The sequence below is a fragment of the Brassica napus genome, unplaced genomic scaffold (assembly GCF_020379485.1).
Source record: "Brassica napus cultivar Da-Ae unplaced genomic scaffold, Da-Ae ScsIHWf_1047;HRSCAF=1466, whole genome shotgun sequence".
NCBI lineage: Eukaryota > Viridiplantae > Streptophyta > Magnoliopsida > Brassicales > Brassicaceae > Brassica > Brassica napus.
This window is the reverse complement of record NW_026014475.1, coordinates 8,612-21,897: the sequence shown is the minus strand read 5'-3', so window position 1 is coordinate 21,897 and position 13,286 is coordinate 8,612. Positions and strand designations below refer to the sequence as shown.

The following is a 13,286-nucleotide window of genomic DNA, read 5'->3' as shown; positions in this document are numbered from 1 at the left end:
TTAATACATAGAAGATGATTAATACAAATATCTACTAAGCTCATTTTGAGTACACTTAATCTTTAGTTGATTAATCATCTATTTTAAATTAATAACTTTGTATAACATATTTTTGCTAATTTAGATAATTAAAAATATTTTGATTTGTGATAATTTGTAATTTTTAATGGTTTGGATATAAATAAATAATTAAATCTAATCAGCTTTTATAAATACATGGATATTAGTGGGATAGCCAATTCAAACTAAAACCAAATCGACTGTTGTCCTAAAATATTCGAACGAAGCTTAAAGAAGAGAAAAGAAAACGATTTTATCAAAACCCGACGTAGAAGAGACGTATCCCTAATTAATACTTTTCTTGGTTCGCGTTAGGTTTTTGGTTTTAAACGGTCACTCACCGTCTGGAAAAATTTTGAATCCATTTCATCGTCGTGTGTAGTCGATGGAAGCTCTGTACGCCAAGCTCTACAACAAATACACCACCCTCAAGGTTTAATTTCTGATCTAATTTCTCGGATTTCGAATTTTACAAAAACTCTCATTTCGATCTCTTATTTTTGCGCTTCCAGGAGAGGAAATTTTCGGAATTGGATGAAGTTAATAAGAAACAAGAAGAGAAGTTCCTTCGCTTTGTTGATGGTACCACTCTGAGAAAGTCTCTTCCTTTAACATCTTCAGTCTCTTCACTTGCTACTAGCTTCTCTCTCGTTAAGTTAGAATTGCTAATTAGTTAAAGACAGTAGAGCATCAATAAGCTGCCTTGTAAACATTTGGGATTAATATAACGAGTCTGTTATTAGTAAACTCTCTTTTGGCCTTTTGCAGCGTCAGAGGCCCTGACGCAGCATTTGAGAAGTGAAGACCATAATTCGAAGGAGATCATAAGGAGAATGAGGGATGAGATAACTGAAATCAGGTATGTGCTACCCTGTGTTACTACTGTGAAATGTGAAAACCAATATGGCTTTCTTTGGTCCACAGATCCGCCAGGCACGAGGAGCGTCTGGAGTTTCAAAACCGTCTTGCTGAAGAAGAACGAAAGAGTAAGATCTCGAGCCTTTCTTGTTTTCTGCATCATTTTACTAACTGAGCATAACTTTTTTTTTTTTATCTTACAGACAAGGCACTTTCGGAGCAAGTTGAGAAGCTTAAAGAGCTTATCTCAGAGGGAGTTCCTCAAAGTGGAAGAAAACAAAAGACTCCCGAATCTCCTCAAGTTACTACTAGAAGCATGGGGAAACGTAGAAGGCTGACAGAGGATGATATGGTAGAAACAGACATGGTATCTCCTCATGTTAGCATACCTCATGAATCAACTACGGTATTAACAAATAGCCTTGCATAGCATCTTCCTTAAGCTGAGTCATCAACTTTTGCTCACTAATTCTTGTTCTTGTTTCCAGGAAACTCTCTTGGTTTCTCAACCCCAATGCCCTAAAACAGCCGACGTTGGATCAAGTAGCTCTACTGGTTCTCCATTCCAAGCTCTTAGCGAACAATTGACAGGAATGAAACTGTCAACTAACAATGAAGGCGAACGAGTCTGCATTATAGCCTCGCATCCATCAAGCGGTAATTCCTTTTGGCATATTATTTATGTCACTGTATGCTTGCTTTCAAGTAAAATGCATACACTTTCCTGTCATTTACTTCAGCTCTAAAAGATGAACCATCTCCCTGGCTTTTTGACCATGACAGGTCTATCATTCAGCTTAACTTTGGTAGATAACTCAACTGGTGAAGAAGCTGAGCTGCTCTACAATGTTGTATCGCTGGGGACATTTGAAAGAGTTGTGCCCAACTGGATGAGAGATGTTATAAAGTTTAACACAAGTATGACTCCTCTCTTCTTCGAAAGAGTCTCTCGGGTCATTAAGCCCCGGGATTGATCGGTAATGTACATCTGCCTCCCTTAATTTCCGCCATCATCTTTGATGGCGTCTTAGTTTGATGGCTTCATCATCTTTGATGGCTTCTTAGTTTGGGTCAAAACGTTAGGGAAGTTTTCATGTATCTATAGAAATGTTTGTATCCCTGTTTAGCTTTTGACATTGGTTATGCAGACTTATTGTGTCCTTTTCAAGATGTTTAATCGTCCTTTGCTCTCGGCACCTACTCTCTTGTAGTTCCTATACTCTTTGATCTAATGTGAATTTTGTGTGATTCAACACTTTAAAAGCCAGTATGCACAGAAATAACGCCTTGATAATTTTTGGAATTTTGGATGTTATTATTTAAGAACCAGAAAGATAAATTGAATGCAAAACATATAAAGACATAAACCTTTCTTGTTCTAATACCATGTGTACGCAAAGGTCTCTAAAGAAAAGATGAACATAAGATCTCAACGCAGAGGCTTCCTTGTTACTCTTAACCCATCATCAAGAACCTACGAACTAGGTACTATCTGCAGGTCATTTGAAGCCAAGGGGTTTTATTGGTCGAGCTACAGGAGTGCATTTAAGGGGATGAGCCATAGTCAGGTTCAGTTCTCCAGCAGCCTCTTCCAGTTTAACCTGGCCCCCTTTGATTTTCCAGTCAAAGCATTGGACCATCATCCCAACTGCAGTTCCTATAAAGATGTATGCTAGATTTGCTCCAGGACAGCCTCTCCTTCCGCCCCCGAAAGGAATGTACTTGTGTGCTTGCTCTCTTCTCTCATCCTCTTCCCCGGTTCCTAAAGAAGCTAGAAACCTCTCCGGGTTAAACTCATCAGGATCTTCCCAAGAACCAGGATCCCTCATCACAGCATAAACATTAACCAAAAGTGTAGTGTTCTCCGGTATGTAGAAGCCTCTGATTCTACACTGCTCTCTGGAGGTCCTTGCAAAGAGTGGAGCTGGTGGGTGCAGTCTAAGCACTTCTTTGACCACTGCTTGCAGATAAGGAAGGCTTGGTAAATCTGTTTCTTGAATCAAACTTGTTTTCCCTACAACTGATTCAATTTCTTTTCTCAGTCTCTCAAGAATGTTGGGGTTGTTCACCAGCTCAGCCATTGCCCATTGTGTAGTTTGCCCCATACTATCAGTCCCTGCAATGAAAAGTTCCTGCACTTGTAAAAAAAAAAAAAAAGTAAAAAACTTCTTAGTCAAGATAATTACTTTGAATATTTCTTAAGGAGGGGAAGAAACACTTGCAATGAAAAAAGTCTTAATATGGTTCCTAGTGATCTTATACTCTGCATTTCCATCTCGAAAAGCTTCCAACAATACGTCCATCATGTCTGCATCTTGATGCTCGCTTGGCTTCTCTTCGTGTTCCTCAAGAATTCTCTCTAGCAGCTCGTCGAATCTGCGAGAAACACTCAGTATATCCTTTCTGAAGAGCGAGATTCCAAACTTCTCGAGCGGCCTGCGTAGCAGGGTTGCCAAGGCAAGTTTCTTTAGCAAGGAAAACGACTCAATGACCAAACCCCTGGCTCTCTCAGCCTCACCATCGTCCTCCAAACAATATCTGCTTCCCATGAGCATCTTGAAAATGATCTTGTTACTGACCTTCATTGCTTCCTTGCCAATATCAACCATCTCCTTATTAATCGCCTTGCCAAGCAGGTTAGCGTAAAACCGCTCCAGCTCATCGGCACGGATGCATCGTGACCGCTCGAGTGCCTGAGATCCGAGCAGGTTTGTGACGAGGAGCTTCTTCATAAACTTCAAGTAATCTCCATGGGGAGCCATGAGGAAAGTGGAAGATCCGAACAAGAGTGACTCATCGAGCGGAGGGAGGCCACGGAACGAGACGTTCAGGTCGTGGGTCTTGAAGATCTCGGAGGCTACTGAGGATGAGGAGACGAGGACGATGGGGACATTGAAGATGCGGAGGTAGAGGAGTGGTCCGTGCTTGGAGGAGAGTTTCTGGAAAGACTTGTGGATAAGAAGGGAGAGTATAAGGTGAAAATGACCAATGAGTGGGAGAGAGGGAGGGCTCGGAGGCAAATCAAACCTCTGTGGTCTCCTGACGTAGAGAGAGTAACAGAGAAGTGACAAGAGGCATAGGAGGACGAAAATTAAGGAGTTCTGAAAGTCGACTTCCATAGTTGTTGCTCAAAAAGCGAAGGAGATGCCGTTATATTTTCCTTATCAAAGAGAGTCTTGAATATAATATTGTACGGCCATGCTTAATACATGTTATTATTATTTTTGTTGGACGTGAAATAATGGATAAACTCATGTGTATATACATTAATTTTTTGTCAGAAGTTGGAACTTTTCCCCTTTGGAGTTATATAATAATTTGGTTTGTTTTTATGTTGTTTATTATCTGCCAACATAATTGGAGCCTTGCAAGTTGTTTATTATATTTTTTCCGTCACATGCGTATGGAGTGAGTCTTGTGGATGCAAAACCGTAGGGTGTCTTGTACCTCATCACAAATTGTTACTAAACTGTTATAGTAATTTCCAAGCCTGAAGAAGCGTCTGGATTTTTGGGAATTCAAAATACAGGCAAGAACATGCAACCTAAAGCCTAATTGATCCCCAGAACCTTGAGAATTTTCAAGACTGTTCTAGTAATTTCCAAGCCTGGCGAAGCGTCTGGATCTTTTGGAACTCGAGATACTAGTAAGAACAGGCAAACCCGGTCTGAAAATTATAAGGCCTAAAACCTAATTATTTATTTTATTCCCAAAACCATGAGAATTTATATTATCACGGGGAAGAATTGAACAACGGATCTTATCTGCGTCTAGTAGCACCACCAATAAAGCAATTTAGATCACCTCCATCGGTAGGTTGAGGAGGAGGTTCTAAAGTAATAAAGGCCAGAAATTAAATCAAAAATGGTGTTTATTAGGCAGAACCGATCCTTAATTAGGTAAGTTTAGGATTGATAAAAACCCCAGACGTGGCAGTAGGGAATTGGTTGGTTCATTTTAGACAAAAGGGAAAAAAATTGAGCCTCTCTCTTTCTCTTGCTCGGTTCGTCTTTCTCCTCTTCGATTTCATCGACGCTCCGCGTTCGATTCTGTCGAAATCTCCAAAGCTTGATGATATTCGATCCATTTTCTCGTCGTCGATTCTGACTTTCTCATGTTCAATTTCGTCGGTATCCCATCGTCGGGTCTCTCTCGGCCTCGTCGATTCTGTGAAAATCTCCAACAGAGAAGACGTTTGATTCGTTTCTTTCTTCGTTGAAGTTCTCCTCCAGAATCGTCCATGCAATCCCCATAAAGGTTCGGTTTCTTTTATATTTTTGTTCCCGTGAATTGAATTCCTTCGATTATTATCCAAAATTTTGTTTCGATGATGAGATTTGACTCTGTATATCTCAGATCGATGGGGGCAGTCGTGGTTTGAAGTCGCGACGAACGGACTATGGAGACGATGATGAACAGAGCTACAGAGGCAAGTCATCATCGTAGGTTGTCAGGTGGGAGAAGTATCTTCCGACAACTGTGGTTTCGGTTTTGGTTGTCGAATCCGATGATTAAACTTGCCAAATCATCACTGGCCATCTGCAAAAGTGCACTTACAAAGGTCATTGCTATACTCTGTTTTATTTTGTGATGTTTTAAAGTATCGTTTTGAGTCTTGATTTTGAAGTTTGAGTAAACTCTGGTTTTGATCCAAAACAGTTGATTGATTAAATCTTCATTGTCTTAATGTGTTCCAAGTTTCGTGGCTTTGTCTTAATTTTGAAGTAAAAAGTGTGTTGTGATTAAACTAGAGTCTTGGGTTTTGATTTGAAAAACAGTTGTAGCAGTTTCGGATGGTTCAGCGGCGTGGGAGACAGTAAAGGAGAAGACACATAACATTGAAGAAGACAAAGGTCTTGCAGGGAGCAGCAAGATACGGTTAAAACTCCATCAAAGCGGAGCAAACACGTCAAACCATCTCTCTTTAAATTCAGAGGTTAGTAGACAATCCATTAATGCTTGTTAGACATTGTTTAGGATTGAATTAAATGGACTTTAGGATCATGTACTTGGTTATGTTATAATTAGGTAGATTAATCATTGACTTTCTTGGTTGGTTTAGTTTTAGGTAGATACATTGATGGCCATTAACACGTAACACCTACTAAACTCTCATTAGTTTGCTTTAAAAAGCGACCAACTCTCCCTTTCTCATTTCATATCTCTTCTCTTTTGATATTTCCTTTCACAAAACAGAAGAAGCTCTCTTTCTCCTTTGTTAATTCCTTCTCCTTCGTTAATTCCTTCCTCATTTCATATCTCTTCTCTTTTGATATGGATCCATTTAGTGAACTTTGTAGCTTTCAAACACTCTTAAACAGTCAACAACCAAACCCCTCCTTCTCTTTTGTTAGTCGTGAACCTAGTATTGAAGTCTTTGCCTCTGATGCGTCTGTCTTTGGTACTGGATGGCCTGATGGTGCAAACGAAGAGTGCCACATCGTGTCTGACCGTAAAAAAAGGTGGAAATGGTCACCAACTGAAGACAAGGTGCTCATCAGTGCTTGGTTGAACACCTCCAAAGATCCTGTCGTGGGAAATGAGCAGAAAGCAATTGCGTTTTGGAAACGAATTGCTGCTTATTTTGGTTCAAGTCCATAGCTTGCTGGTTTGCAAAAGAGAGAGCCATCTCACTGTAAACAAAGGTGGGGGAAGATCAATGAGGGCGTGTGCAAGTTTGTAGGCTGCAACGAAACAAAAATCCAGTGGCCAGAGTGAGAATGATGTTTTAAAGATGGCCCCTGAAATATTCTTCAATGATTACAAGAGCAAGTTCACACTTGAGCATGCATGGTTGGAGCTTAGGCATGATCAGAAATGGTGTGGAGGTCTGCCGAGTAAATAGAATGTGAACTCTAAGAGAAGAAAGCTTGATGACCATTCAACACAGTCATCAACGTCAGTGCCATGTAGCCTTGGAGAAGATGAATCAATGGCTCGGCCTATTGGTGTCAAAGCTGCAAAAGGCAAAGGTAAACAGGCTGTGAGCAAGGCTAAGACTTCCAAAGCAGAAGGGAAGGCGTGTGTGGACTTTCAGAACCTGTGGGAGATAATGCAAAAGGACTATGTATTGAAAAAGAAGCTTAACAAGCACAAATTGCTTGACAGCCTAATTGCCAAGACATAGCCATTAACTGAACTAGAGATTGCTTTGAAAAACAAGCTTATTAATGATATGTTGGCAAGTTAATTTGAGTTTATGGATCTTAACCTTGTCTTATTATGTGTCTGAGTTTGAGTTAATGCTTTTGTATGATAGGCAAGTTAGTTTGTTTCTCTGTATTACGAGTTTGTATGCATTTGCTTTTGTTGTCTTCTTATGTATCTCGAGTCTGTATAATGACTTGTTTGAATGTATAATATTTCCACAGATTGATAAATTAATTCTTGCAAGGCTTTGCAGTCACAGATAACTATATTAGCTGGTTACGTTTCTTACTCAATGTTTGGTGTGTTTTGTTAACGTTTTATGTTTGGCTAATTGCAGCAGCACAGTAGAAGACAAGACTTTTTAAAACCGCGGAATAAGCTTGAATCTAGTTGACTCTGTGGAAACAGAGATTGAGGTGAAGTGTTGGCCGAGTCTCTTATGGCCAATATTTCCTATCTTTAGTCTTCCTCTCTGTTCTCTATGCATTTTACTTGTTTCGTTGATCAGACAAGCTCGGTTCGAACTAGTTTTGGCTTTGTATTCTACGTAGTAACTGATGGTTAGGATTGTGATCATTCGGTTAGGATTGTAATTGATGCATAAGTTTGTAATTGAAGCTTTTACGTGTGTATAGTAACTGATGCTTTTGCAGGACAAGAAGACAACTTGTGACAACAATAAAGTCAGTAGCATGTGACACAAACAAACACCAAAAGAAAAAGAAGAAGTCAGTAGCATGTGACACAAACAAACACCAAAAGAAAATAAAGCAGCCGTTGCATGTGACGCCCAAGTGCCATACGTTTCTTATTTTTTCCTTTAATATGACTTGATGTTATCAAAAACATATTGTGCCTTCCAAGTGTAATTGATAGTCCGAGTGTAAATCATATTGTCCTACTTTATAATGACTTGATGTTACCATTTCTCTCTTACCATTTTCCAATCAAAGAGTTGAGTTACTTTGTCTCTCTTACCATTTCTCTCTTACCATTTCTCTTCAAAATGACTTCTTCTTCTTCTTCTCATAATCTTGAAGATATGATGGATGAAACATTTGATCAACTTTTCGATCAACAATTCGAACAACTTTATGTTCAAGGTCAAGAAGCATCAAGGTCAAAAAAAAGAGCCTACATTGAAAGACAACGAGAACAAGGACACGAGCAGTTATGGAACGGTTAGTTTAGTGAAGATGCAACATATCCTTCTCACATGTTTCGACGCCGTTTTAGAATGAACAAGCTCTTGTTCATGCGTATTGTTGATCGACTCTCCGCTGAAATCCCATACTTTCAACAAAGAAGAGATGTTACGCGAAGGTTCAGTCACTTTCCATTACAAAAGGCAACGGAAACAATTCGTAAGATGGCATATGGTTGCCCAGCTGATGCGGTCGACGAATACCTCCGACTTGGTGAGACCACCGCGCTTTTATGCTTGGAACATTTTGTTCAAGAAATCATAAATTTATTTGGAGATGAGTATCTAAGAAGACCCACGCCAGAAGATCTTCAACGACTACTCGATATTGGAGAGATACGCGGATTTCTCGGGATGATAGGAAGCATCGACTGTATGCATTGGGAGTGGAAGAATTTTCCGACCGCATGGAAAGGTCAATATACACCTGGATCAGGCAAAGCCAACCATTGTTTTAGAGGCTGTAGCTTCACAAGATCTCTGGATATGGCATGCGTTTTTCGGACCTCCAGGTACATTAAACGATATCAATGTTCTTGATTGATCACCGGTTTTTGATGATATATTACAAGGTCGAGCTCCAAAAGTTAATTACATTGTCAACGGACACGAGTACCATTTGCCTTACTATCTCACATATGGTATTTATCCAAAATGGGCTAATTTTGTCCAATCTATTCCACTCCCGCAAGGTCCGAAAGCATCTTTATTCGCTACACATCAAGAAGCTGTACGTAAAGATGTCGAGCGTGCTTTTGGGGTCTTGCAAGCTCGATTTGCCATAGTAAAAAATCCAGCTCTTTTGTGGGATAAAATAAAAATTGAAAAGAGAATGAGAGCATGTATCATTCTACATAATATGATCGTAGAAGACGAACGAGATGGGTACACTCAGTTTGATGTATCAGTTTTCGCACAACCGGAATCAAACCGAAGTTCACAAGTGGATTTCACGTATTCTACAGATATGCATTCAAATCTCGACAATATGATGAGCATTCAGAATCGAGTTCGTGATAATACAATATATCAATAATTGAAAGCTGATTTGGTTGAACATATATGGCAAAATTTTGGAACAAATCAAGATTTCAACTAATCGGCTTTTTCTCGTTTACGCTTTGTATTTGTATTTTTAATATGCTTTTATGTCATTTTATTAAGTGATTTTAATGTATGCTTTTATTTTAAATCATTCTACTTAAAAAAAATTATTTAAGAACCCCTTTGGAGGAGGAAAACATAATTTCCACAAACAATGGTTCTTAACTACTCAAATCACTTTATTAACTATTAATTTACTTCTAAGAGCCCATTAGAACTTCTTAACTACTCAAATCACTTTATTAACTATTAATTTACTCCTAAGAGCCCATTAAAGGTTCTAATGGATGGACATGCTCTCTGGTTATCCTAAAGCCCTTTTAGAGTCTCTTAGTATTTGTTTAATATTATTAAGTAGTAAATGTGAGGTTAAGAGACATAATCAAGAGACTCGAAAATTTTGCGTCTCCGATGCAAGTCTCTTATTGAGGGGTTCTTAAAAAAAAATTATTTTTTTAAAGATAAAAAGCATTCCGACCACTACCACACAAGTTGATCAAATCCATAAGAACAAAGTACAACACATCCAGAGACATCAAAAAGAGTATATTATTTAAACCATAACCACAACGTAACGAGTATATTATTAAGCATACATGTGAACTAACATTCAAATGAGAAGTTTGGCGCTTTCCTAACTAAAGAACCTGTGGAAGTGAAACTAGGCCTTCAACTACAATGTCAAAAATGATATTCCATGCTCCATGTCACTACCATAAACACAAGAACAACATCATCCACACACAAAAAGAAACCAGCTCCAAGAAGACATGGAAGAAAATAATTAAAACTTACCTGCTGCTTTGTGGAGTGTAAGTGTGTCTTTGTCCCCTCTGTTGAGAAACCTCAAGACGCATTGGACGACCGAGCAAAGGTCTACCGTGAAATTCCAGTGCATGGGTTAAATCAGCAATCAACCTATCAGATGAATACATGTATAAAGCTTTCAAAACAAAAAAAAACTAACTATTAGTAGTACTACAAGATAATACAAACGATTCCTAACTCAGGCACAGTTTAAAACCCAGCAAAAATCGTATGTATTCTCTTATTATAATTATGAGTACCTTCTGTGCTTCTCTGGGAGTTGCAAACTCAACCATGCCAAAGCAAAGGAATCTGCCATCACCATCATTTGACATACCAAATCTGACGTCAACAACTTGGCCAGCTTCTTTGAAGAATTCCTCACTGTAATATGTATAACAAAGGAGGTTATGAAACAAAAAAAAAAAACTTTAAAGAATGATTAATAAAGAGATTACAATGTTACTACTAAGGAAGAACTCGTTTTGAGGTGGAAAAGACTAACCTTGAAGAACTAATACCCAGCACCCGCACTCAAAACAAAGCTACTCAGTTCCACTGGTAATCTGTTCAAAATCAAATTCAAAATCATAAAATTCACAGCTGACCGAATACAAATCAAGTCCAGAGTTCATTGATAACACCATTACATTGCCAAAACTCAAAAGCAAACATCTACTGATCTAAGCAAGGACTCATCTACAACTACAACTACAAGTATACAACATCTAAGAGAAGATAACCCAAAAGATCAAGAGATAACCTTTGATTTCTTTTTCGTTTTCTGGGTCAAGATGCTTGAAGAAGCCAAATCCGACGTAGAGCAAGAACCCATTTTGTCAATCTACTATCACGCTTCCATTACATCGCACCGGTCGTTAGATTCTGATTTGGCGAACATTCTCTCAGTAAAGCTCAGCACTTCAACCTTACCAAGCAACACCATTCTCGAGATGTTCATCAGCGTTTTAAAAGAAAGCCCAGAGATGGTGGACTCGGTGAAGCGAGACCTAATAGCAGCAAAGGAAAGACACCGAACATTCTCGCTTGTCAAGCTCATCGCATCGCTCACAAGCTCTGGACTCAAGACAGAAAAATCCTCGCTTTACTCATCCAAAATAGAGAAGCTTTCGCCGTCGACTTTCACCCTGGAGCCAAGATCGGAAAAGGGATTCTGTTTGACCACGCGATGGGGGTGGTGATCGGAGAGACGGCGGTGATCGGACACAACGTCTCGATTCTCCACGGCATGACGCTCGGAGGAACATGGAATATTACGATCGAAGAGGGGGCTAAGATTGGATCGGGTTCGGTGGTGCTTAAGGATGTGCCGCCGCGTACGTACAACGGCGGTTGGTAATCCGGCGAGATTGATAGGTATCGATCAATTCCCAGTCGAGAGATGTGGAGAGAAGAAGGCCAATTTTGATCAAGAGACGTTTCTTAGAGCATCTGCAAAGCAGGTGCGGATTTAAGTGTAGGCCCCACAAAACAGTATACGCCACGATGCTTTCAACTCCAAAATAAGCAGCGTTTTTTTCTGATACTTGCACTGTTTGCAGGCCCCACTAACACGTGACGGTCCGCGATTAGTTAACCTTTTTAATTTTTTTTAATTTTTTTCTCAGACAAAAAAAATAAAAAAATAAAAAATAAATAAATAAGCACCTCACATTAGGGGTTGTGCGTTAATGGTGGTCTTATTGTCCCTGGTTAAGAAACGTTTCTTATTGTCCTGATTAAGAAAAGTTTCTTCTAATAATAGCTAATTTTGATTTATTTTTAATCCTAATTACACTAAAAACCCTAGCTAAGAAACTGCAATAATCATGGTCTTATTGTCCCTGGTTAAGACACGTTTCTTCTCATAATATCTAATTTTGATTTATTTTTAATTCTAATTACACTAAAAACCCTAGCTAAGAAACTGCCATAATCAGGTCTTAATTATTTCTACTTGGAATTAACGTCTAATAATAGCATAATTTTTCGAAGTCTCAGGCCTATATGCATTTAGGCCCAGTTCTGTGTCATATCTAATGTTGTCATAAAAAATTTCCGTATACTCAAAATGAGTTTATTTTACTCCAATGATTATTTTCATTTATTCCCTCAAAATAGAATACTCCAAGTATATTCTATTATTAATTATCAATTCTAATAATGCTATGTATTTTAGAAACTTACAAATTTTACCCAACTATAATTTTTATTTTAAATAAAACTTTATTTTATACATAAATTTCTTTTCTAAAATAATAAACAATGATTTATATTTAATTATAATTGTATTAGTGAAAGTATTATTAATTTCAATTAAGTATAAAACACAAATATTTAATCTCTTTAGATATAAAAAAAACTATATAAAAATTTAAGGATCAATTTGTTAATACAAAGTTTAGTAGTAGAAATGAGATTGTGAATAGTGTTTTCTTAAATTTGAACGGATACTATTATAACCTAATTTTTCTTTCAAAATGATGTACTATTTAGAAAATGTTTTCTTTCATTTTTTGATGTTTTCACTCGAAATGATGCACCATTGGAGACGGTATTAGGATTGTTGAAGCTTTATGTATGACAAACTATGGTCTATTGTGGTTTTGTTTGGTTTGTTTATGTTAGGTTTATATTAAAAGTAAAGATATGTCCAAGGAAAAAATATAATTAAAGAAACATAATGTATATGTTTGGTTTTTTTTTTACTAAATTGTAAATATCATTCCACAGAAATGAAGGTTTGGTTATAATATTAGTTGCACAAAGATCTGCTTTAATAGCCAATCTGATTTCTAAGGGCCGCAATTTTTTTTTTAAAAGCCCCTAAAAATCTAATAAGTTAGCTCAAAACTTCCAAGAACATGGACAGCTTGAAACTAACTAGAATTCTAGGACTCCTAAAACCAAAGCACTTCTTGCATAGCTGGACTGGCCTGCAGATCAAGAGTATAGACTGAAAGGATGCTCCGTCGAACTCACCTAAGTGGCACCAACAGCTTCAAAGGCGGTGGCTCGCTTCCACCCCGGGACACCGATGAAGGAGGTCATCAACAGGACAAACCTCTAGCTATCTCGACAAAGAGCAAGTTGTAGACCCGAC

General features: G+C 38.2%; 2 protein-coding genes, 1 long non-coding RNA gene and 1 pseudogene across 4 annotated transcripts; 3 read left to right on the top strand and 1 right to left on the bottom strand.

Moving 5' to 3' along the window:
• Positions 1 to 235: 235 nt before the first annotated feature.
• LOC106425159 lies at positions 236 to 2,173 on the top strand. Of its 2 annotated transcripts, XM_022703706.2 has the most exons (8): positions 301 to 364; positions 443 to 493; positions 573 to 642; positions 829 to 919; positions 985 to 1,046; positions 1,122 to 1,324; positions 1,407 to 1,575; positions 1,702 to 2,173. In XM_022703706.2, exons 2-8 carry the CDS (start codon positions 446 to 448, stop codon positions 1,890 to 1,892), a joined length of 834 nt encoding a protein of 277 aa, XP_022559427.1. In that variant the 5' UTR covers positions 301 to 364; positions 443 to 445; the 3' UTR covers positions 1,893 to 2,173. The 2 variants fall into 2 exon arrangements, with proteins under 2 accessions (XP_013721343.1, XP_022559427.1); XM_013865889.3 differs by having other exon boundaries at positions 236 to 493.
• A 15-nt stretch (positions 2,174 to 2,188) lies between these two features.
• Positions 2,189 to 4,150, bottom strand: LOC106425158 (cytochrome P450 705A22). Its single transcript, XM_013865888.3, has 2 exons — positions 3,141 to 4,150; positions 2,189 to 3,050 (listed from the first exon to the last, which is right to left on the bottom strand). The coding sequence occupies exons 1-2, from the start codon at positions 4,035 to 4,037 to the stop codon at positions 2,418 to 2,420; spliced, it is 1,530 nt and encodes a 509-aa protein (XP_013721342.1). The 5' UTR covers positions 4,038 to 4,150; the 3' UTR covers positions 2,189 to 2,417.
• Positions 4,151 to 4,913: 763 nt separating this feature from the next.
• Positions 4,914 to 9,416, top strand: LOC125595396. The gene is made up of 3 exons (XR_007330229.1): positions 4,914 to 5,479; positions 5,697 to 8,784; positions 8,965 to 9,416. It is a non-coding gene; the product is annotated as an uncharacterized LOC125595396 (long non-coding RNA).
• A 1,019-nt stretch (positions 9,417 to 10,435) lies between these two features.
• On the top strand, positions 10,436 to 12,145 carry LOC125595395 (annotated as a pseudogene).
• The last annotated feature ends 1,141 nt before the right edge of the window (positions 12,146 to 13,286 follow it).

Excerpts from the sequence above, each read along its gene's own strand:
- LOC106425158 (XM_013865888.3), bottom strand. The coding sequence starts at position 4,037 with ATGGAAGTCGACTTTCAGAACTCCTTAATTTTCGTCCTCCTATGCCTC. Across the intron at positions 3,051-3,140 it reads ATATTAAGACTTTTTTCATT|GAACTTTTCATTGCAGGGAC; the intron begins GCAAGTGTTTCT and ends TTACAAGTGCAG.
- LOC106425159 (XM_013865889.3), top strand. The coding sequence starts at position 446 with ATGGAAGCTCTGTACGCCAAGCTCTACAACAAATACACCACCCTCAAG. Across the intron at positions 920-984 it reads GATGAGATAACTGAAATCAG|ATCCGCCAGGCACGAGGAGC; the intron begins GTATGTGCTACC and ends TTTGGTCCACAG. Across the intron at positions 1,576-1,701 it reads AGCCTCGCATCCATCAAGCG|GTCTATCATTCAGCTTAACT; the intron begins GTAATTCCTTTT and ends TGACCATGACAG.